Genomic DNA, 24,694 nt, shown 5'->3' with positions numbered 1-24,694 from the left:
ACATAATTTTCCCATCTACTGCCTCAGAATCCTAATAGTAATGCAAAGGATTGGGCTACTTGGTTAGGGCTAGGACCTACTAAGCGCTCCCAGGCAATGCCGACACAGCCCGGAAAGGCTGTTCTGCAAGTTTAAATGTGGCTACCCACTTGCCCGTGCGGCCCAGACCAGTCTGAATCTCGTCTGCTATCCAGAGAACTCGATGTTTGGTGCAAAGATCACGCACACCCCGCAAGTAGCCAGCTGACGGCACCACTACGCCAGCCTCGCCCTGGATTGGCTCCACCATGAAGGCACACACATTGGGATCTTGCAATTCTCTCTGCACATAAGACAAATAAATATTACAGCGAGTGAGAAATCACGCAAGGAAAGCATGCACAAACCTTGCAGCCAGGCCTGTGATTTCACAGACAAGTGCTTCCAACCTAACTAGTTGTTCATGACGATGTGAAAGGACAGTATGAAAATAAAAATAAGGCATCCAACTACCACAGTTACGGTGTCATGTTCTTCAGCTTATACAGCATATCATTAAAGGGGTCCTGCATCAGACTGAAATGTGTTTGGTAATAGAGGACATCTCCACACAAGTCCTTTCCTACAAAAAGTTAATGAATGCAGCTTGTGTGAACGAAACCAGTTATCAGTAGTCAAGCACTGCTGCTGCCACACCCTCACAACATTCCTTTTCTTTTCATTATTCCTACTGCACACAAACCTACGCAGCCATGCCCACACGGAGCGATGTCCACCATGCTTCGCCCATCAATGCATAATGCCTTTGTACAGTGTACTCTCGAGACGTGTGGCATGACCCTCTGTCATGCTGCCCACCTTGAGGTCACAGCAATGGAACAGTGGTATCGTTCACTGCCATCAGATGTTTAATTCTCATGCAGTAGCAGTTTCTGCCTGTTGCAAGCACTATGCCAGCAAAAGAAACTGTGCTGCACCTTCTGATCGTTATGCTTAGGGCATACACAATACTTCAGAGTTAAAACCTATGATTATCTGGGGCTATATTAGTTAATGAATTTCTTCTACAAGGTGAATATACTGTAGTTAAATGCACCCATTGTCACAGATGGCACACTTGGTAATGTAGGAGCATCGTGCCATTTCCTCATGTGCTGTACAGCTATGAGCCAACACCATAGGAAGCACCAAATTTTCATTTTCAAGCAAATGTGCATGATGAAGTGGCAGGAACCTGACATGTGAAGCCCTACTAAGCAACCTTTAACATTCATACTCTTGTGAAATGAAATTCTGGCAGAACCCATCTCACGATGGGTTCTGCCATATATATATGACTTGGGTTTGATGCTGCCCAGCAGTGGAGAAATTTGCACAGATTTCTTTTATCACTGAAATGTGGCACACACCCAATGACACCAGTTGGTGCCACAGAGGTTCAACGAAGAGCAGCACATACCCAGTGGCCCAAGCCAGGATAACGTAAATCTATCCAGTGGGGCCCGAGTCATCTTGACCTATCACAGAGTGCTAATGGCGGACTTAGAATAAAAAATAGATTGCAGTAGCTTTACGTTATCCCAGCCCTGGTTTCAAAACCGGTTCCCTCAGCACAGCAGCCGAAAGCTCTACCCATTAAACCGTGGACTGATGCCCAGTGACCAGTGGCATAGCAAACAAATTTTTTTTCAACAGGCCACATACAAACACAGAAACTTCGAGGGGGGAGGGGGCTTCCACCCCCTGGCTACGTCTCTGCCAGTGACCCAAGTTGGAGTGAAAGAGGTTAGCTACAAACAAACACTGAGACAGACAAACATACCACAAAGTGAGTGAAATTCCCAAAGAACGCTAATTGCATTAACCCTTTAATGACTGCACATATGAATCCCCCCCCCAAAAAATGTTATTTTCTAAACAAATATTTTGAGGAAGCTTTTCAGCATTAGGGGAAAACCACCAGGCAGAAAACTGGAAGTGGACTTCACCTTGAGCCACCTAAGGTTTCATTTGAAATTTGGACAGACAGGCTTGGTTCACATATGTGACCTATAGGTGTACATTTCATTTGCTTTACATCACATGTGCCACACCAGTGCAGCCGGAGATCTTGCACCAGTTCCTATTCTGACCATGATTTCAAAAGTAAGCAAGTTGCATGCTAAACTTCTTCCTCGTCCTGTGTTTCTGCTCTAAACAGAGATTACGCTTGGTGCCTGTCATTAAGTAGCAGCCATAGACATTTAGCCAGAAACTTCATACTCAATACAAAAACTCGGTATGGAATAAACTCTCTGGCATGGTGCCTGATGGCAACACTTGTCAACAAAGGGTTAATACTTTTTGTCTGTCATACATGTTGAGCTGCTACAGGTCCCTGAATGAAAATGTAGGTGTCCCTTTACAAATTTTTCATGGGGATGCATACATGCCACTTGCAACATTAATGAAATAAATGCGACATCAACAATTGCCTCTACATTTCATCTTATTTGTAACAATGTTTACAGAAAGTTGAAATCACTTGTATAGAACTTTTTCTAACAGAGGTGATCGTTACTGAAAAAAGATAAAATATGAAACTAATAAATGCAAATATGCTCGCCCCACTTTTTTGTCATAAATATTTTACTATGACCAATGCTTGCTCTAAACTAATAAATATTTTAGCAGCCCAAAAAGTGATAGTCGATTTTAATGTAGATAACTCAACTAATCATACCAAGGCAGCAAACACAAAGCAGATTTTGCTTGTTAGATAAGACATTCCTTAGATTGTCTTATTGGCATCCAACAACCCCCTTTTATGGACGTTCCATCTGTACTTACAGAGGTTAACAAAGGGACACAAATAAAAGAGTGCAATCAAAGAGCCATTGTACGATAACATTTATGCCTGTCTAGAAGCATTATCACATGTGCTCTTGACATTGCTTATCTAAAGAAAGGCTGGCAGCCACCAAAAGCAGTGATAGCTCCTGGCAAGTTGTCTAGCGTTACACAGAATAAGATAAGAGCCAAGACCTATTACAACACTCCAACAAGCAATCCACAAAAAGACAACTTCCAGCTGCTGAAATCTCCAAAATACTGACCACACAATGCAACGAAGCACCAAGGAGGTGAAATACGAAGCCAGCCCTCCTTTAAGGTACTGAGTGACGATATTTAACTCGGAAAACAATTATATATAAACAATATGACCGATATGAAGGTGTGAATCCCAAAGCAAAACCTAAGCTATGGAAGACACTGTAGTTCTCCGAAGGGACCCTGAAATCATTTTTATGGTTTTGTATGAACACATTAATTTCTTCGGGGAGCTCCTTGTGAACATTAAGGATCAACTATAAAATGCACCATGTAAACCAAGGTTGCACAACAACATGTGCAGTCAACATGTGCAAACTCTGCCCATGCCAGAGTCAAGCCTTCCATGGTGTGCTGGTGGCTGCCATCACAGCATGGCCACATGAGAAAAACAATAATTTCATTGCCAAACACAATACACAACATAAATCACTGGTGGCGTCAGGCACAATAAAACAAAAAGGGCATGGAACTGTAGGATCTTTTGTTGGGAGCAGATAAGAAAAAACTTCAACCACCACACGTATTGATCAAGTTACCAACACCAAGCCCGCATTATTAAAGCAGCGCCTATAAATGAACTGAACATTCTCTTTACCAATAAGTTTCAACTGAATGATTATAGAGGGCAGTGCCTAAAAAAGATACTTTGGTTTGGTTCAAAATTAAATTATGGCGCTTAACCCTTTGAGGGTCGAGTTTTTTCACCAGATGGGACCAATTCCAATTCTTCTTAGGGAGTTATTTCAGAAAAAAGATTCCCGTAATTTTTCTAGGGTGACTGTAAAGTGAAAAAAATATATTTTGCATTGGTATATATGTAGTCTTCATTCATGAATAAAAACAATAAAAAAGGAAATAAACATAAGAATTGAAAATTTTATGCATTGCTATAGTTCAAGGCTTTGAAAATGCGCACACGAGAATATTTCGCAAGGCACAAATGTTCCTGCTCTTACACTAATATGACCATCCATAGCGTAATCGAACCGCATAGGTGAGCGCACTCAAGAGAACTGTGGCTGTGTGCCCGTCAAAAAAGCAAAACGTGAGACAAGCTTCCGCTAATCTTCTTATCACCAACCAGAGGCAATTAGTTCTCGCGAGTGTCCAAAAAGAAAGCAACGGAAACGCATGCACGGCGGCATCCTTCCTATGCGCGCCCCGTCAAAAAAGCAAAACGTGAGACAAGCTTCCGCTAATCTTCTTATCACCAACCAGAGGCAATTAGTTCTCGCGAGTGTCCAAAAAGAAAGCAACGGAAACGCATGCACGGCGGCATCCTTCCTATGCGCGCCCCTGGGAGCACTAAACGACCGACAGACAGGCGGTCGCCCTTTGAGCGATTAGTAACGAGATAGCCATCAGTTTTGCAATCACAAGAAGCCGAAACCGCCCACGGAACAAAAGCCAAGCCACCACCCGCCCGCGCGCGCCAATGTGCGAGCGGTACTATATAGATGCGTGGGAGCGTACTAGCGCTCAAACAAACCATGCAATGAAAAATGAGAAAGGGAGAAAGGGAGAGAATTCCCTGTATTCCCACATCAACGGAGCAACGGAGCACCTTACAACTCTATCGAAATCTCGATGGCCTTTGAGCAACGGAAACGGAAACAGTGCGAACATGCCCTCTCGTTCACAGTGTGCTCGTACTATCGGTTAGAAAGAACAAATCAAACCAAAATGCTCTAAAAATACCATATATGAGTGTTATTAATTATTCAATAAAGTATTTTTGCCACTTGATATGTGTGAACTGCACATGGATGGATGGATGGAAAGTAGGAGCGTCCCCTTTGAAACGGGGTGATGGCAGTTGCCACCATGCTCAGCTTTTTATTTTGCCTTTGATTTTTATTTACCTGTGCTGTGTGTTATTAAAATTCTCAATTTTCTTTAAATACATCTTCCTACCCTTTTACATACTCTCGACAACAGCGACATGCAGCGAAGCAAACGTTGCCGCAGTTTCACTACTCAATAACTTAAAAACTAAACATATATGTATGGCAATGTATAAACATTTCTTTGAATGCATAAACAAACAAAAGAAATTATAGTGCTTTTAAGTGGTTTTAATGTTGCTTAACATTTTGTGACATGAAAACGAAAGTAAAGATCCGCAGCGCCACACAATTTTACGAGAAACGCCTGAACCACTCAATGGCCTTTTGAAAGTGCCGTGTAGCAGCGCGACAACTCCTTTGAGTCGATAGAGTTGTGGCATTTCGAAGGCCGTCAACTGGAAGGCCTTCCAAATGTGCCCGTGTGACACAGGTACAAGTGTAATGAAAAACTGTTCTTGTTTTCTTTCTGTTACTTTCTTTCTATAGAAACAAATTAAATAACATTCCAACTTTTATGAACAACATTTGTTCACCGCAAAGTTGGAAAAATTATCGATGACGTGCCCTGGGCAGCCAATCGGATAGCTCGCCCTACTAACGTCATTGGGGTAAATGACGTCAAATGGGTAGCGGCCGCCTAAAATTCAGCCGAGTGATGCGCTGCAATAGGCAGCGATGTACATTTTTAGAACCTTATAATAAATTACACGCTTTATGCGGAGCACTTAGATGCGTCAATTATCAGAAGGACCTACCCTCTCGACTCGGTACGTTTGCACAAAATTGTCAAAATCGTTTCAGGGTCCCTTTAAAGGTTAAAGACCAAAGTCCGGACTTGAGACACACTCCAAGAGAAGCTCAATATGCTTCTAAACAAGTCACAAATAAGAAAATCACAGAAAGGCAAACGAGCACATGAGACTGAACTACCAACTTGAGTTTTCATAGGCCTTTAATGCTCTCTGAAGCTCTAAGAGCAGAGCTTAACAGATACGCTCTGTGTGCAACCACTTCCAACTTCCATAACCATCAAGATCACAGGCTGAAACCCAACAATAATAATGCAAATGTAGTGAAACTGTCCACACATTAGAACAAACAGTCACACTAATCTGCATGGTGGAAATGACTGCCAAGAAGCACGTTCGTGTGATTCAGTGCAGGTTGTAGGAACTTGAAGCTAAACATTGACAGAATTGCCTGTCTGGTTGGGAAATTGATTAGGACTTTCAGACTGACTCCAACCAAATAACTGAATTTTATTAGCCCAACGTTTCAGAGCCTGTTCGGCTCCTTCTTCGGCGGGGTTGTTCTTCACGGGGTGGCGGTGTGCAGCTTTTAAAGGGTCTTTTGTAAAGAAAGGAAGGGGGAGCAGGGAAGGTGGGGAGACACTTCACAGACGGGAAGGTGGGGGGAAACAAAAAGGGGGGAGTTGACGGCTGCCGTGGTGCTGGGATGACCGGTGCTGGGGAAGCTTGGTCCACGAGAGCGCCGCTGATGAGAGGCGGGGGGGTGGGGGAGGTTACAGGGCCGCGCCAACGTTTTTGTGTTGGTGAACCGAGCGGGAGTCTACCTGACTGGGCGTCCTTTTCTTTTCGTCATGTCGCCAAGGCCATGGACATACACCGAGGGTAGGTTTCCCTCCACGCGGTTTATGTTACCTCCCGTATTCTGAATGTGCCATGACTCCAGTAGTAGTCTCTCCCACGAGTTCGTCTCTGGCAAACAGCACCATCACCACAGCAGCCGTCAACCCCCCCCTTTTTATTTCCCCCCACCTTCCCGTCTGTGAAATGTCTCCCCACCTTCCCTGCTCCCCCTTCCTTTCTTTACAAAAGTCCCTTTAAAAGCTGCACACTGCCACCCCCCGAAGAACAACCCCCTGAAGAAGGAGCCGAACAGGCTCCGAAACATTGGGCTAATAAAATTCAGTTATTTGGTTGGAGTCAGTCTGAAAGTCCTAAGGTTGTAGGAAAAAAGAAAATAATAGTGACTGGTACTGAACACAAAGCTGCCTACCTCTAAGGCTGGCAAGTCATCGTATGGTATAATCGAGAAACCTGGCACGAATGGTCCAAAGCCTCCGTAGCTTGATGGATCCGTTGATGCTGAGACAGCTGCAATACTGCGACCCCAAAAGTTGTTCTCAGCAAACACAATTTTAGCCTTGTTGGCGGGGATGCCCTTCACATCGTACCCCCACCGGCGAGCAAGCTTGCAGGCAGTTTCTGCGGCCTCCACACCTGCACGACACGAGTTTGATAGCAAGTAAACAAAATCTCACAGGCATAAATAGCAAAACACTGCTGCTGTACGGGGCTGAATGGCCGTTTACTACATGGCCGCTTTCCAAGTGCCCCTCTGGAGCCAATCATGGTGCAATCTAGATTATTCAAGCATTCCAAAATAGACAAACTGAAATCAAAAGCTTACACACCAAATTTTGCATAGTTGTCAATTCAAGATATAAGCAGTCTAAGTGTGCTATGTTGTCAATAAAATTTGAACTCCGATAGTACTGTAACTACTGCAGTTAATATGCTGATATACCACTCAGTAGAGCCCTTATAGCTTTGTGCAGGATGTACTATGTCAGTAATGCTTGTTTCATCTAACTATTTACAGTACTCAACTAGTCACGTGCATACTCTATCTAGATGGCTTTACAGTAAACAATTACTTCACCTAAACAATCAGCTGCACTTTCAAGGAAAACCGGGCAAATAATGTGAACACCGCAAGACAACGCAAATATACTCTAGCCAATTATACGCCACCTCACTACTGGCTTCATCAGCTAAAGTAAACTGACATGACCATTTGCTTGGACTGACTCTGCCAAAGTGAAGTTACGGCAGTGCTGCCATATCTAGGAAAACTTCCGTAGGTCTAGGAATTCTGTTCATTGTTTAAGAAAATAGGGAAATTAGTCTAAATATGGGAAAATTTCACACAAAAACATTGAAATAATGAAACTGCTGACATCACAGCATGTCTTTCTTTCAGTCACTTGCAAATTACATTGAAATTAGCACATGCACACTGACTTTTGATCATAAAGCAATGCAGTGAATGGATTTTGCCCAACAAATGACAGTGTATGGATACCTTGAGCCCTTTAACAAAGTACTGCTACTGCAATTTCGCCATTTGTACCTCAAACTGAGCTGTCGATGTAGTATGTGCACTCTAAATAAAACATTTAGTATCTGCAACTAGAGAAACAAACCTACGCTAGAACCCCAAACAAAGCAGCACGGGCAAATCTTGGGATTAAGTGGACAGATATACCTAGTGCTGAGCACAAAAATGTGGTTGTGGCACTCAAAAGCGGACTGCACACACGTATACTAAAATACAGGGAATTGCTCATAGGCAGGGCAACCATGGACACAACACAGTCTTAGTGGTTATGTGCTTGGGCAAGTTTTGCTTGCCCAAGGCAAGTGAGCCTTGCGAGGCAAGTGAGCCTCACATCTTCATGCTCTTCCGCAAATTATGTGCGAGTTAGGTGGTGCTATGTCAATGCATGACATTAAAAACATTCAAATCTTTCAGATTGGCACTGTTACGTGGCGCGCTGTTTCAACACTGTTACAGTTTGTAAGGGAGGTCTGACACCCATCGTCCTTACAATTTAAATAAAGTATGTGTAGTCTTGGCACAACAACAAAGTACATATGTGCTGATGTCTTCTTTTGTTAATATGGTTTCAAGGAGGCGGCTGCGTTATCACAACTTGCACTGCAACATCATTTCTACTCGATTCCATCATTAGTGGGCGAGGCAACAGCAGCGCGGGCACCATGTTGATCAGCTGCCTGTTCAACACGCAGTTCACCAGCTACCTTGCTGCCTCCATGTTCGAGAATGCTGCTGCGCATGTCCCTGACGTTGCGCTGCACTTGGCATCATCGTCGTTCCCTCGCCGTGTCATGGATGTGCCGGACGGTCAACGCGTGGTCGACCCTATCTTCCTTGCGGATAACAATGGCAGATTGCTCCTCGCATCATTGGTCCATATCCTGCATGCTCCGCTGGAGAAGATTACTGTCACAATCCACCGCCCAATCATCAACAAACCAGGTTCCACGACGATATGGTTTACGGCTAAAAGCGTCCCCGGCAGTTCCCTTCCTCAGTGGGCGAGGCAACAGCGGCGCGGGCACCATGTTGATCCGCTGTCCATCACGCAGGTATGTTACCTTGCAAATTCTCGATGCATCCGTTCTGATGACCATTATATGCTGCTGTTCCCTCGCCCACATGACTGCAACCATGGTTTTGTCTATATTTCTTTGTATTCTGCTCTGTTAAATGCTGCCCGCAGGCTTTCATTGAGCGGCGATGTGGAAGTTAACCCTGGCCCCAACGCTTGTTCTCAGCGTGATCCTGCCTCCCAAACCCGGTTGACAGATGTTGATAAACAAACCGAAGTAGCGGAAATGCTCTCCGAACTCCTAAATGGACAAAAGAAACTGGCTCTAGATATTGCTGAAACCAAATTTTTCAATCGTCTGTCAACACGAGGTTTGAGACTTTGGAAGCTCGTGTATCTTCTCTGGAGTCACCCTCAACGTCTAGTGGTGCACAGGATTCCAGTGACAACCTACACACTCAAATCCAGCAATTAAAAAAGCTATATCAACTCTCTCTTGCAGAAATGACAATTAAGAAAACAGGTCGGGTAGAAACAACATTATTATACATGGTCTCAGCGAGGGCCCTAACGAGAATTATAAGGAACTTTCTTCCAACATTGCTAAGTGGTTCCAGGACACTCTTAAGATTGCATGTCCGCGTATCGAAAGGTGTCAGACTTGGCAATAACTTCAGAGGCCGGTCACGTCCCGTTATTATGAAGCTCCTTGATTTTCAGGATAAGGTGCTGGTGCTGAGGAATTGCTATAAGCTTAAAAACACTAGCTTTCGCGTTTAAGAAGATTTCTCGCCATAGGTTCGCAATATTCGCAAGAAGCTCTGGGAAGCATCCTGCTCTTATAGGGATAGTGGCTCATCTGTCCAACTTCGATATGATCATGTATTTATTGGCAGGATACAATACGATTCGGATAGCACATCCAATACTCTTGTCTAATCATCTGCTGGCACAACTAAACCTGCCGAAACACTTGCTAGGACCAAATCCCCTTGACTTCATGGTACTGGCAATAAACATTCCATTTTAAACGTTAATGCAAGCCATGTCAGCAATTTCTTTAAATTTCTTTCCTTGGTCTCGTCTTACTCGCCACATATTATCAGTGTTACTGAGACCTGTTACATGCTGGTGTGCATGATTCTGAGGTAATCACCCCCTGGTTTCAAAGTGGTTTGGCATGACAGAAAATTCGGGAGAGGAGGCGGTGTTGCTCTATTTCTTCAATCTCACCTTCACTTTTCTGTATGCCTTGACCCAGCTGATACTGAGTCTTTGTGGTGTAAAGTTCAACTCAAAAATATGTGTTTGATTATAGGAGTCATTTACCGTCCACCTGGTTCTAATATTGAGCATTTACACTATCTATGTGAATATTTGCATAGTCATAGTACTTCTTCATTGAACGTTATCTGCATGGACGATTTTATTGCTCCTGGTGTTGATTGGTCTTCTATGAAATTAAGCGGACATGAAGTAGCTATCGGGCGGGAGTTGGTCCCCATTTCATTGTCCTGTGGCCTGCACCAGATCGTTCAGGATTTCACTCAGTAAACTTCAGTCTTTGATCTTGTCTTTCTTGCAACTCTTTTTAATACCAGTTATGAATGAGATGTTATTGATGGAATATTTGACCACAATGCGGTGTTAATTTCAGTTCCTGACATCGTCCCTAAATCCCGCTACATCTACCCCACATTTCCCTACTTTAACCGCGCTGATGATTTGGCAATAACAGATGCCCTATGAGACTCTTTTCATGAGTTTGAACTAATAAGTACTACTAGCGATATAATACCTTGACAAGTTTCTTCAAAAATCTTGTCAGCAAGTGTATCAACCTTTTTATTCTTTTAAAAACAAAGAAAACAAACACTGAAATTCCTTAGATGACTAGGGACTTTTTCCATTTATGTCGTGTTGCCAGATTACGTCGATCGAAATGCTCTGGTGACTCAACAAAACTCATGCAATTCCATAGCGCTGAAAAGGAACTCTGTTCTAAACTGGTTACTGCAAAAGAATTTTATTACAAGGTAACCTTGCCGAAATTAATGCTGGCTAATCCCCAAAAATTTTGGAAAGCTATCCTACCACCTGGGTCATCCTCGGACACATTATTAATAACAATGTTGCAGTTTCCGATTCGTAGACAATAGCTTCTTTTAACACCTCCTTCCACTCTGTCTTTACGACTGATAACTCTGTAACCCCCATTTTTGATTCCGAACTATACCCTCCAATCGACAGTATATCACTGTCTACTGAGGGTGTACTTAATCCTAAACTTATACACCAAGAAGTCGTGTGGTCCCCACGGTATCCCAACTGTTTTTCTCATTCGATACTCTCTCTGGTGCAACAGATATCTAACAATCATCTTTAGAAAATCTCTCTTAACCACCACCGTTCCTCCCTCGTGGAAACTTGCTTCAATTCTGCCCTTATTTAAGTCGGGTAACATTCAATTGTTATCTAACAATAGGCCAATGTCTTTAACAGCACACTCATGTAAATTACTCGAACACATTATCTTTAAACATATTATGGATTTTCTTAAAAGTAAACATTTTATGCACTTTCCAGCATGGTTTTAGACGTGGCCTTAGCACTATAACAACTGACAGAGTGCGTTCATGACATCAGCAGCTCTTTAGACATAGGTGACTAGATTGATGCTGTTTTTGTAGACTTTGAAAAGTCCTTCGACACTGTCTCACACCCTAAACTTATGCACAAGCTGTTCGCTATACCAAAAAATGCACCTTTGGTTGGCTGGATATCGGACTTTCTTTCTCAGCGTTCGCAATATGCGTGTTGGCTCATGCTCTACTAACTCACCCTTGATATCTGTTTCATTAGGGGTTCCCCAAGGCTACATGCCGTTCCCTCCTCAATGAGGGGCAAGCTCCGAGCGAGCGCTATTTAAGTTGGCGGCCGTTCGAAATCGTGGAGTTATTTAAATATAATGCGTTAGTAATGGAAGGACTAGGTTCATTCTGTTCCCTAATTGTTTTAAGGAAATATGAATATTTAAAGCAATTTGAGTTAAAGGTGCATTTATTAGGCGTTCTAGAGTGCTTGTGGTGTGTTGACCTAGAACGATTCAAAGAACTTCGTACGGATGTATCAATGGTTTTGTCACCATGAATAAATTTAAACAAAAATTTTAGTCGTGCTACTTTTGCCCTAATTTGCAGTGTTATAAACTGGCTCTTTTTAATGATTCAGTCAATGAATCCGTTAACTTGTATTTATTATAAATGAACCTTATTGCCTTCCTCTGCACCCCCTCTTGCGAGTTCTTTTTTTAAATCAAATACAGCACTGGTCGAACAAGCATTTTGTAGGCCAGCAGATTAGTATCTGCTGGCGCAAGACGAAGGCGTCTTCTCAGAAAGATGAGTCGCTTTGGTGCTCAGCATAAAGATTGATTTCCACTTGAGGTTATGTTGTTAACATAGGTTTCCTGTCGGAGAGCGCGTGTTAAAGTGACACCTAAATATTTACACTGAAATACATAAGTGAGAGGTGTGTCATTAATAACGTAAGTAAAATCAGTATCTGTTTCATTCTACTTACTGTTAGCATTACTTATCTTTCGGCAGTTAGAGTCATCTGCCACTCCTGACACCAAGAAAAGTTGAATTTTGTATATGGTGATCATCATTGCAATTAATTTTGCGGTACTAAAAACAATCGTCAGCAAATAGACTGATGTTACCATGTAATCGGGAAAACAAATCGTTTATGTATATTAAAAATAACACTTGGAACCAAAATACTGCCTTCTCGCACTCCAGGTACAATAGGTGCTAAACTGGAAGCTTCGGTCTGAATATACACAAATTGTGAATGGCAGAGGGCAGCACACTCACTCATGAGTGCACTCACTCACATTCACTCGCACTCATTTAAAAGGTATGAGTGCGAATGAGCGCCAGTGAGTGTGAGTGGAAGTGAGTGCCAGTGAGTGTGAGCGGAGGTGAGTGCGAGTGTGAGTGGGCGCTTGTGAGTGTGACTGGAGGTGAGCGTGAACGTGAGCGAGTGCGGGGCCTGGAAAAAATTACGGTGAGTGTGAGTGAGTATTCTCCTACACTACCGACCTATGGCTACTGGGTATGTGCAAAAATAAACAACTTGGGCCATTCGGTATGTGACACTAGGTGTGTGAACATTCTTGGCCAATCCTCCAGAATGGGTTTGAGCCACTGGCTAAGTGCCCGCATAGACAAGCAGAACAAGAGGCAAGTGAAGATGTCCGCTGTAGAGAAGTGAACAAGTTGGCATCAAAAGCAGCCACGTGGGGAGAACAAAGTGAAGTGAACAGAATGAGACCAGAACATGCGAGCGAGTGAACAAAGCGTGCGAGGAGTCTTGAGCTACAGAGAAATGTAGATGTCGGTAACCGAAAATTGAAGAAGTCACCTATACATAAGTGAAGAATTTGGCAATATAGGTAGTGTGTTGCTATATTGCTTTAAAGCCAGTTACATTAACATATGATTCAATGTGAGATGGATTCCGCCACAATTGTTTTTGTGTGTGTGACTTGTACTAATGCACTTCCTACATTTTTAATTATAGTATATTTACAAAGCTTGTTTGCATAACCACTCTCTCTGACCTCGAGGGTACTAAAAACAAAATAGTAAAGCAACTGACCTATATTGACAATTCAATCCATGCCAAAAGGCATTTCTAAGGTACTCTCAGAAGTTCCTGTGAGAAAGCATCTGGCAGTAGAAAAGCTTTGCGTATACCTTTGGCTGTACACCACCATTTCTCACATAACTGATCAAGATTAGAGCAATATGAAACTGCCCCAATTTTAATGGACACATACCAAAATGCATTTGTTATCACATTTTACTGCAATTTAAATGCATGTCAAATGAAAAGCAGAGCTTCTGACACAATTGGCTTCTATGCACACTTTATCCCAAACAAGGTAAGGCCAGCTGGCTGCTGCTGGCAATGGCCAAATGGCATCGACTTTTTTGTAGTACAGTATTGCATAGAACTTACAAACTTTTCACATGTACCAATTGAATACTGAACTCAAGGTTACACAGTGGACACATTTATATGGAATTTCAATGAAAACAAAAATAACATTTGCTTAAACAAGGCACACAAAACATCCCAAATGCCTTAGCTATAGTATTTAGAGACGTACATCAGCCCTCTTTGATTTTCTGAATAAAGAATGTGTCTGAGCTGACATGTTCGGACAAAGAGTCCAGAATGGTTGCAACCATCCCCAACGGTTCTGAAATTTCTACCATGGCAGCAGACTCCTGGCTTTCTATTCTAAGGTGCACTAACAGGACAATATTACAACTGACCATTCGCTTTGGCTCATTAGTTCATTACGTAAGGAAGCAATTCTACAAACTTGTCACTCATTTAAAATAATGGTCGCAGGCCTTCTTGCAGCACCACAAGTTCTTCAACTTGAGTTAAATGAACAATAATAAACCAGGCGCATGCTGAAATATTAATTAGCACCTAATACAGTCAGAGCTAATTAGGTAGGCCAAAAATCAGCTGCATAGCAGACATGCAGCATGGATCCAGCATGATGTACAAAGCCGCAGGCCATATAAGGGCATGCTGAAGTAGTGGTCTGTTGAGTCTGTGTTATGTCTTGAAATTGTCCTCTATTCCCGATGTCATCAAGTGTGCAAATGGTCTCGCGATCTGCAACCATGTGCACTTCTATGTAACAAATCAGTGGACTGAGCATCGTACAAAGGCCATGTGTCCCTGTTTTCATGATGACAAGATGTTTCATAGCCTCGATCCCCACAATCTTTCACCACGATGCTCATGCATGTTACAACCCACAGTTAGGAAAGCATTGATGTTGGGAACTTAAAGAAAAGCGTGTACACAAAACACAAAGGACACAAAGACCTGCATAGCAATCAATCACAGGTATTGATGGTAACATCACTGGCAGTTTCAGCCTTCAGATTAGCCAGTCATCCTCCTTTCACAAAATTATCCCATTTTTGACAGTGTTCACCAGAATCCGGATTAAGCGATACCTTGCACTACTCCGGCCATCAGCTGCATTTTTTCGAGAGCTGATAAATAAATGGCGAATACAAGTGCCTTTGTTGAAACATTGGCTCCAGCGTAAGACATATCGCTTGTTCCGCTACTATCGATCACTATAAGCAGTGGTGGTGGCAGAAGTAATCCATAGGGGCAACATTAGGGGCAGCAAAGCATCTTGTAGCATATGGTTTTTCCTGTAGACACCCCTTCAAAAGTAGCGAGTGAGCAGAATAAACTGAGAGGCTCGATTTTTCCATTATTCACAACTATACGTGGGATTCGCAGTCTAACACGCGTGTGAGGCTTGCGAACAACCAAGATGGTGAATCGCTCCACCGGGACTGACGTGACCAGTGAGAGACAAGATTACTGAACGAAAATGCTCGAAGTAAAATACCTTGCCTCATGCTTTTAAATGTGAATTCTCGCAGTTTACTCAACTAAATTGTTAATTTTAACTGGCTTATAGAAAGTCACCACCCTTCTATAATTTGTGTGACCGAAACTTGGCTCAATAACTCTATCTTAAATGAAGAATTTGTAACACCTGGTTATTGCGTCTTGAGAAAAGATAGATCGTCCGGTCGCGGTGGCGGTGTGGTCTTATCTATTAAAGACGGCATCGACTTTTCTTTGCTACCCGAGCTTCCAGAAACAGTCAGTTTGGTGCAAAGTTAATATTTCCTTCTCAACGTTAGTTATAGGTGTTATATATCGTCCTCCAAATGCCAATTACAATGTGTTTCCTGCTCTGAATGATTATATCGCAGCACATAGATTAGATAACTACAAAATGGTCTTGTGTGGGGGCTTGAATTTGCCATGCATAAATTGGGCTTCACTCGTATCGACTGGTCGCGACAAGGTACAGTGTCACTAGCTCATTGACATAGTAGTTTCTTTCGATTTCTCACAAGTTGTCCACTCTCCAATGCGTGGTGACTCTTTGCTGGATCTTGTGCTTTTGAATGAGCAGTTGGTTAAATGTGGGTTCGAATGTGAAGTCGGTGATGGTCTGTCTGATCACAAAGCTGTCGTTCTTAAATTGAATATTGCACCTGAACGCAAAAGGCCAGAATACAGGATGATTACCGACTTCACTCGTGCTGATGATGTCATGATACTTGGTGCTTTGGCGTAACATTTTGACGATTGTTTATTTAGTAGTGAACACTGTAATATTGATATGTTGGTCGAGCGATTTTATAAAGCTGTGCATGACTGTCTGTGTAACTTTGTGCCCAAGAAGTGTGTTAAAAGAAATCCCAAACATATCTGGTACAGCAGGGAAATTGTCCAACTTATCCGTCGCATAAAGAGACTTCGCAAGAGATGTAAGTCGCAACATATAAGTGATGGTGCGCTTCTAGTTTCCTTGAAAACGGTTCTACGAACCAAAATGCATGACGCTAGGAAATTTTATTATGAGAACACATTGACAACATTCATGAAAACCAACCCACACAAATTCTGGAAAACAATTACTCCATCTGGTCGCTGTTCTTCATCCTTTGTTGTTAATGGTAAACCATGTTCTAACCCTCCTGTTATCTCTGAAGCTTTTAATAGATATTTTAAATCAGTATTTGACAGAGACAACGACACTAGGCCGATATTTAGTCTAGTCACTGAATTGCCATCCTTCCCGAAGTTGGATATAAGTTACAACGAAGTTCTGAATCTTTTGTTGCAAATTGACACGACCAAAAGTGCTGAAGCCGATAATATACCTAACATGTTTCTAAAAAAGTATTCCGAGTGGTGTGCCCGGTACTTGACTGTTATTTTCCAAAAATCTCTCCAAACTGAAACCGTTCCACAAACCTGGAAAATAGCTAATGTAGTACCAGTATTTAAGTCTGGTAACAAACAAACCCTCTCCAATAGACCAATTTCGTTAATATGCACTTGCTCCAAGGTATTGGAACACATTATTCATAAACATATTGTCTTGTACTTGTCTAACAATAATCTTCTGTCTAATAATCAGCATGGTTTTCGGGCTGGGTTTTCTACTCTCACGCAGTTAATTGAATTCTCACACGACATTGCATCATGCCTAAATCATCGCGGTCAGATGGACGCCATTTTTATCGACTACTCAAAAGCATTCGATTTGGTTTATCATAGTAAGCTCATTACTCAACTTGGCGCCTTTTTCAAGGGAACTCGCGGTGTCCGACTACTAGGCTGGATTAAGGACTACTTGCGATTAAGATCACAGTTTGTCACGTTTAATCACTCTCAATCAACATCTGTCTATATAACATCTGGCGTCCCGCAGGGATCAGTTCTAGGGCAACTTTTATTTCTCATTTACATTAATGACGTCGTCCAGATAACTAATAACACATTAGTTAAAATCCGTTTATATGCAGATGACTGTGTTCTGTATTCAAATATAAATAATGCATGCGACCAGCTTACTCTAAATAATGTGTTTTCTTCATTCTGTGATTGGAGCAACACATGGCAGATGAGGTTAAATTTTAGCAAAACTGTATCGATGACATTACTAACAAGAAAAATCTTTTTCGTTTTTCGTACACTAACAACACACATCAACTAACGCACGTGAACGAGTTTAAGTACCTAGGTGTAACGTTCTGTTCAAGCTTCAATTGGTCTAAGCATGTAGATTTAACTTGCTCCAAGGCAGCTTCAAATGTTCATGTTTTCCTTTCACAGTCGAATTGTGGAACGATTTAGATGGCACATTACGTGAAATGTCTGTTGATCATTTTGTGCGAGAATTGCCAAATCATGTATTTTCTTCATGATACTGTACTGTTTTCTCTGTAAATCTTTGCACTCACATTTGTAATCATGCACTTTCCTAATATTGTTTATGTATAATCTTCTGTACCACTCCTGCAATGTCCCAATTTATGGGATAGCAGTATTTGTAAATAAATAAATAAAATAAATAATAAATACTATACAAACTAACAGATAATGAAACCAGATAAAGCATGGGGGGACATAATTGTTTTGTTTAATCAAATTGCAACAATAACAAGGTAAAGGGAATGAAAGTGGACGAAGAGAACTTGTGGGGACCAAACTCATCTCTGCATTATACATGAGATGCTCCAAAAGAAGTGGACATTCTTACCAGCACTCTTTATATGAAAATGAAGGGATAAAGTGCAGGTATGGCAAACCATTGTGTGGCAACTGCATACAATGACGATGTGTCCATCTGCCTGCTGTGCAGTTGAAGCAACTGGTGTTGCACAGAATGCAAGCCTTAATTTATTGACCATGACAGCTGCAGAATCAATTTCCACTACTAAGTGTGCAGGAAGCTTTACATAGTTGTGGGAACTTGTCAATGACAACAAGTGAGTGTTACCACCTTGGCGTGTCAACACCTTTTTGTGTCAACAGAGGATAGACAAAGAAGTGCAGGTCAAGGCTATGCGTCACAAGGAGAACGCAGTGAAAACTGCTATGTTCAATCAATTTGGCATTCTGCAATACTTCATCGACTTTAGCACCTTTAGCAGCTTTAACACTTAAACGCCTTTAACACCTTTGGCAGGCATGCATTAACTAAAGAATTCCCAGTCACGTCCAGTATTTCTGCGCTGGGAGTGCTTGAGAGCCCTTTTAATTTGTGCATATCCAGCATGCTATCATGTGTTTTGTCATTATGTTGCCAACCATCAGACAGTACTTACCAGTGTTCATGGGGAGCACTTTGTCATACCCAAACATGTTTGTCAGTCGCTCGGCCAGCTCTCCCAGAGCAGTGTTGTAGAAGGCTCGCGAGGTGAGAGTCATCATTTCCGCTTGCTCTTTCAGAGCCTTCACAATTTTAGGGTGGCAATGGCCTTGGTTCACCGCACTGTATGCACTCAGGAAATCAAAGTAAACACGGCCATCAACATCCCACACGTGGACACCTGTATGGAATACAAAAAAAATTAAAGATGTAAAACTCTGCGTGCAAAAATAATTTACCACACCCTTTACCTTTAGCAAATTATCCTGTCCAATGAACTCATTAGACTGCTTAGTCCAGTCTGCTTGAGTACTTTAAATTAAAACATGAAATACTTGGGTAGACATATTCCTCAGTTAAACATGTACTTACCAGGTGCTTTTTTTTTTTTTACGCTATACATGAATTTATGAAAAATGCCTGTAGCAGATAGTGAAATTCTAATCCTTGAACTGGGTTACTCGAAGAGGTGAACATTACTTGCACAGTAAATTAAGATATATAATTGACTAATTAATAAAAATCTACTATTTTAGTTCTAAATAAATTACTTTAGGGCTCGTATTGCAATATATAAATTGACGCTGATGAGTTCTCAAGGCACATACACTTGGAACGAATTCTGAGGATGGCACAGTTTTGAGATATGTGCCTTCAAACTTGCCGTAAAAATGCACTATAGTACTGCTTACTTTTTTAACAAAGAGTCATGTCATGCATTCAACCACAATAGTAACTGGAATGTCAATGTATTTCGTTGCACAGTTTGGAAATGAATACAGTGGAATCTCGACAAACAGATATCGCTACGGAACTACCTTTTCATTAAACGGAACACCATCCTTATGGTCGGTTGGTTTTATATTCATGCAATTGTATTCAGCTTTGTCTCTCAGTAAATGGAACTCCTGATAAACGGAACGAATTTCCTTGGATCCCTTGAGGTTCCGTTAAAAGAGAGTCCAACTGTATCTCAAAACTCGTGTCATCCTGAGAATTCGAACCAAATGGATACATGACACAATAGTTCTGCAGAAACCCGCAAGGTGGAGAGAATTAATAAAGGAAAAATCAGACATCCACCCGTTCGTAGCAATTGCTACGAACGGGTGGATGTCTAATTTTCCCTTTATCAAATGGATACATGTTGAAAACTCACCGGCTACAATTTGTAAATAGCAATATGTGCCATAGAGTAATTAGTTAAAATTGTAATTAGTCAATTATGCATTTAGATTTCTTGCACAGGTAATGTATGCCTCTGACTAATCCAGCTCAAGGACTAGAACTGTGCTATATGCCATAGGAGATTTTAAAAAATTCTGTATAGTCTAAAACAAAAAAATTCATGAGCCATTCCACTGTGGTAAGGTGGACGACCAGTGAAGCTGTTTAGCATACGACACAGCATCTTGAACGAAGGTACAAACATATTTATTGTCCTCATCTGTGGTCATCGTGACAATATAGGTGTGCACACACATTAAGCGTGTCTGCTTCGTAAGACAATGATGGCTCATACACCCTTAAGCAATGGCTCATACCCTCATAAATGTGGCCTCCCCATTACAAGGACAGAAGTGAAATTCTATGCTAGAATGATGGGTGGCAACGAAGCCAGCTGTGGAAGAAGACGAACATAACGAATGCGCGAGCAGTGGCACGAGCGCGTTCACACGAATGAGCCAGCTGTGAAAGAAGACGATGCTCCAGCCATTGCTAATCACGATAGTTTGCATCCCAGGTGCAACAAGGGTAGTTCAAGTGCGCATTACAGGTCCCCGAGCCCACAGAGGTATGTGCCATTGAGCTTGGACCCTTTGTGCACTATCACCAGGATCGGCCAATATGACGACAGTTTTCGCACACAGACGCCATGAAACCCTGGATCTTAGACCTATACAGTTTTGCTGTAAAACACACTGTATATACCTGACAAAGTATTAACCCATGAAGAGCCATAATTAGACCTCGCTGTGTTGCAAAAACATTTGTGTCTGATTGATTCCAATTAAACGTCATTATGGGTCCAGCTCACATTAAGACAATTACAATTGTACTTCACTGCATACCCTCTTGGCACATAGTGTCACAGAGTCACTGCTTAGATCCACATAGGTAAGTCGGTCATTCATAGGTTTCCAGAGACACTTATGAGAATCAATAAATACCAGATGGCTTTAAGGAGACTGTAAATGGCAGTCAGATTTAATGGTAATTCATATGTCAATTGGTCTCAGTTGGAAAAAAAACGTGACTTGCAATAGTTATTAAAACAGCAGTGAAATTAAAATTCACATTCTGAAATAACAGATCTTTGTACTTTGGTCGAATCAATGGAGACCACCATTTTGCTTTTCTTGAAAAATCTGCAATAAACCTTTAATTACCCTATACATTGACATGTGTACTTGTTTATCAGGTGACCGCATTTCACAGTCTCACAAATGTTATCGCTGAACACAGGACGCACCAGCATGTATCGGAAGTTTCTTGAATGCTATCGATGGTTCTATCCGCTGTCTGTTGTCACCGAACCTTGTGTAATCCAATTTGCATGTATGTGCGATGCATTTGTGTAGTACTTTCTGGAAGACACGCAGGCACCAGCGATTTCTGTGGAACCTTCGATGACTTATTTATAAAAGCCGATGTGCTTGATCTGCTGATCAGATTTCGCTAATCGCCGACCGTTTTCGCCACTATCGTTGTCCTTTAAGTGTAACCCATTTTTCTGGGCACAGGTTCACCCAATAAAATGCAAGTTTCGTCATTCACAGTTTTGCTACGATGTTCTTGATCATCACTACCACATGACAGTATTTTTTCAAAGACTGGTACTGGCATTCAGAGTTCCATTAAAGCCATTTGGTATTTACAGATTCAACATCTGCAGGCTTAGAGCCTGTCACCGGTAGAAGATGCCGAGAGCGAGTGGGGCTATACTAATACAGGTACAACCAAATTAGGAAGGCCCACAAAACTTCAACAAGACACTCCCTCACTAGATCAGGAATTCGCCTCCCTGGTGCAGTATTCGGCCACCCCCTCCCAAATGGCTCACTCAATTACCCAATGGCCCTCAGTCCCCAGCAGCTGCGGAGCACCTGACCAAGGCAGCGGTCAGACCTGAAACGCAGCAGAGGGTGCTAAGAATATCTGGGTCTGGACAGGCCTCCAATGGAAACTGACCCTTGCAACGTTTAACAACCGAACCCTCTCGAGTGAGGCTAGCTTAGCTGGACTCTTTGAGGAACTATCAGACATTGTTTGGGATATCATCGGCCTTAGTGAGATTAGGAGAACTGGTGAGGCTTATACATTGCTGAATAACGGCCATGTCCTCTGTTATAGAGGTCTCCCAGATTAGAAGCAATACGGGGTGGGATTCCTAATCCATAAGAACATAGTGGGCAACATTGACAAATTCTACAGCATTAATGAGAGGGTAGCTGTAGTCACGATCATATTTAATAAGAGGTATAGATTAAAGTGCAAACTCAGTATACTGTAGTAATGGGCGACTTCAATGCAAAAGTGGGGAAAAAGCAGGCTGGTGAACAAGCAATTGGCAACTACAGCATCAATTCTAAGAACGCTAGAGGAGAGATGCTGGTAGAATGCGCAGGAAGGAATAAGCTTCGAATAATGAACACCTTTTTCAGGAAGTGAAGCAACAGAAAGTGGACCTGGAAAAGCCCTAATGGTTAAGGGCCCCTGAAACGGTTCAGACAAATTTTGTAGACGCGTGGGGTACAGCTTAAATAGAACATTCGGACCACAATTTAAGTGAAGCGTTGCGTGTTAATGGAGCTACAAGCGATTACAAGTTACCCTCCTCCCTAGCCATACTTTTCCTCCTCAACTCGTTCACCGAGCGATCGGGGCTAAGCTCCGCCTTCACTGGTTCTGCGTCACGATGCAACGTCACATCGACCACTTCCGGCTGTTTTGGAGCCCGCCTGCGCGAAAAGTCTCCGCTAGTGGCTTGGCCGTCAACCCTAAGCGAGAGCTATCGAAGCAGCGTGCGTTGCAAGCATTCTGCCGTAGCACCGAACGTGTCTGGTATTCCGGTAATCACACACTAGCAGAACATTTCGACGGAACAGTGAAGGCATAAACTCAAGCTAATGAAGGAACTTTAGAGTAGACGTACGTGAGCTGCCTGATCGGTTTCCACGATCCAGCCACTCGTTGGCGCAGAGCTTAACCAGCCAAAGAAAGAGCTAATATTGCTCTAAGTGTAAAACATTTGAAACATTTACAAAAACGTGTTAACGATTACACTCCTGCGAAAAATTTACACTAGCAGCAAAGAAAAATACATTTTGTTAATGCTACTGTGTGTGCTTGAGCTCTATGCCACCAGGTGGCTGCACCGTGCAGACCATTCACATTTGCGCTTCTGTTCGTCCCCTGAAACGACACGCAAGGGGACACGGCCAGGCCCTGGCCCCTTGCACTTGTGTTTACCCTAATACAGGACTCGCGAAACGCTATTGCATTAGTAATCTTCCGGTGTAAAGCGACGGCCATAATTGTGCAAATGCTGGCGCCCATCGGATAGCGGCTGTCCAATGCGCTGCAGCCAGTCCGCTCGTCTACTGGCTTGCAGAAGGACACGATGTCGCAGCTTGACATATTGCCAGTCGCTACGTTTGCAGTCCACAACTCAACAAAGTCGAATCATAGCGCTCGCGAAAAGACAGACCAACTCTGACCGCGGAGCTCGTCAAAATTTAGCACAAGCAGACGACGCTTGCTGTGTGCCGGAAGTGCTTAAGTGTAGTGAGAAATTGTTCTTGTGCATTCTCTTTCTGTTACGTTCTTTTTATAGAAACAAATTAACTAACATTCCAACTATTATGAACATATCCTTTGTTCACCATAAAGGTGGAAAATTATCGATCACGCACCCTGGTCAGCCAATCAGATAGCTCGTCCAACTGACGTCATATGGGCAATTTCCGTCATATGGGTAGGGGCGGCTTAAAATTCCGCCGAGCAGTGGGCTGCGATCGGCAGCGATGTGCATTTTTAAAATCTTATAATATATTACACGCTTTATGCGGAGCACTTAGATGTGTCAATTAATGATCAGAAGGACCTACTCTAACGACTCAGTACGTTTGTAGAAAATCGTCAAATTTGTTTTGGGTTCCTTTAAACAAGAAATGAAATCGACTTCATACTTTCTGCCGATCCCAGCATAGTGCAGGATGTAGAAGTGATAGGTAGAGTAAAGTGCAGTGATCATAGGTTAGTGAGGTCTAGGATTCACCTTAATTTGAAGAGAGAAAGAGCTAAATTGGTCAAAAAGATACAGGTCAATCTAGAGGCAGTAAGGGTAAAAGCAGACAAATTCAGGCTGGTACTTGCAAACAAATATGCAGCCTTAGAACAGAGAGATGATGATGACATAGAGCTAATGAATGAAACCGTAACTAGGTTGGCTTCAGAGGCAGCATTTCAAGTGGGAGGCAAGACACCAAGGCAACCAGTAGGCAAGCTCTCCCAAGTAACGAAGGACCTAATAAAGAACGGACAAAAAATGAAAGTAAGATAATGAAGATAAGATAGAATTCGCGGAACTGTCAAAACTGATCAACAAGGCGAAAGTAAGTGATATTCGAAATTATCACGTGCAAGAGACTTAAGAAGCCGTAAGAAATGGACGTAGCCTGAAATCCATGAGAAGGAAACTTGGCGTAGGACAAACCAAGATGTATGCACTGAAAGATAAGCAGGGTAATATCATCAGCAATCTCGAAGGTATAGTAAAAGCAGCCAAAGAATTCTATGCTGACCTGTACAATACCAAGA

General features: G+C 42.3%; 1 protein-coding gene across 4 annotated transcripts in view; it reads right to left on the bottom strand.

Moving 5' to 3' along the window:
• Oat (Ornithine aminotransferase precursor) overlaps window positions 1-24,694 on the bottom strand; it is a 71,392-nt gene that overhangs the window by 27,931 nt on the left and 18,767 nt on the right. For 3 of the 4 annotated variants that reach the window (XM_055061261.2, XM_055061262.1, XM_050193003.3), the window contains exons 3-5: window positions 18,828-19,052; window positions 6,939-7,162; window positions 150-322 (exon numbers count right to left, since the gene is read on the bottom strand). In XM_055061261.2, the coding sequence (XP_054917236.1) occupies window positions 150-322; window positions 6,939-7,162; window positions 18,828-19,052 (622 nt within the window). Of the gene's footprint in view, window positions 1-149; window positions 323-6,938; window positions 7,163-18,827; window positions 19,053-19,243; window positions 19,377-24,694 lie in introns of those variants that run through there. The other variant, XM_072286081.1, reaches the window with a different exon arrangement.

This window comes from Dermacentor andersoni, chromosome 1 (assembly GCF_023375885.2).
Source record: "Dermacentor andersoni chromosome 1, qqDerAnde1_hic_scaffold, whole genome shotgun sequence".
Classification (NCBI taxonomy): domain Eukaryota; kingdom Metazoa; phylum Arthropoda; class Arachnida; order Ixodida; family Ixodidae; genus Dermacentor; species Dermacentor andersoni.
The sequence above is the reverse complement of the archived record's forward strand: the minus strand, read 5'-3'. Positions and strand labels throughout refer to the sequence as shown.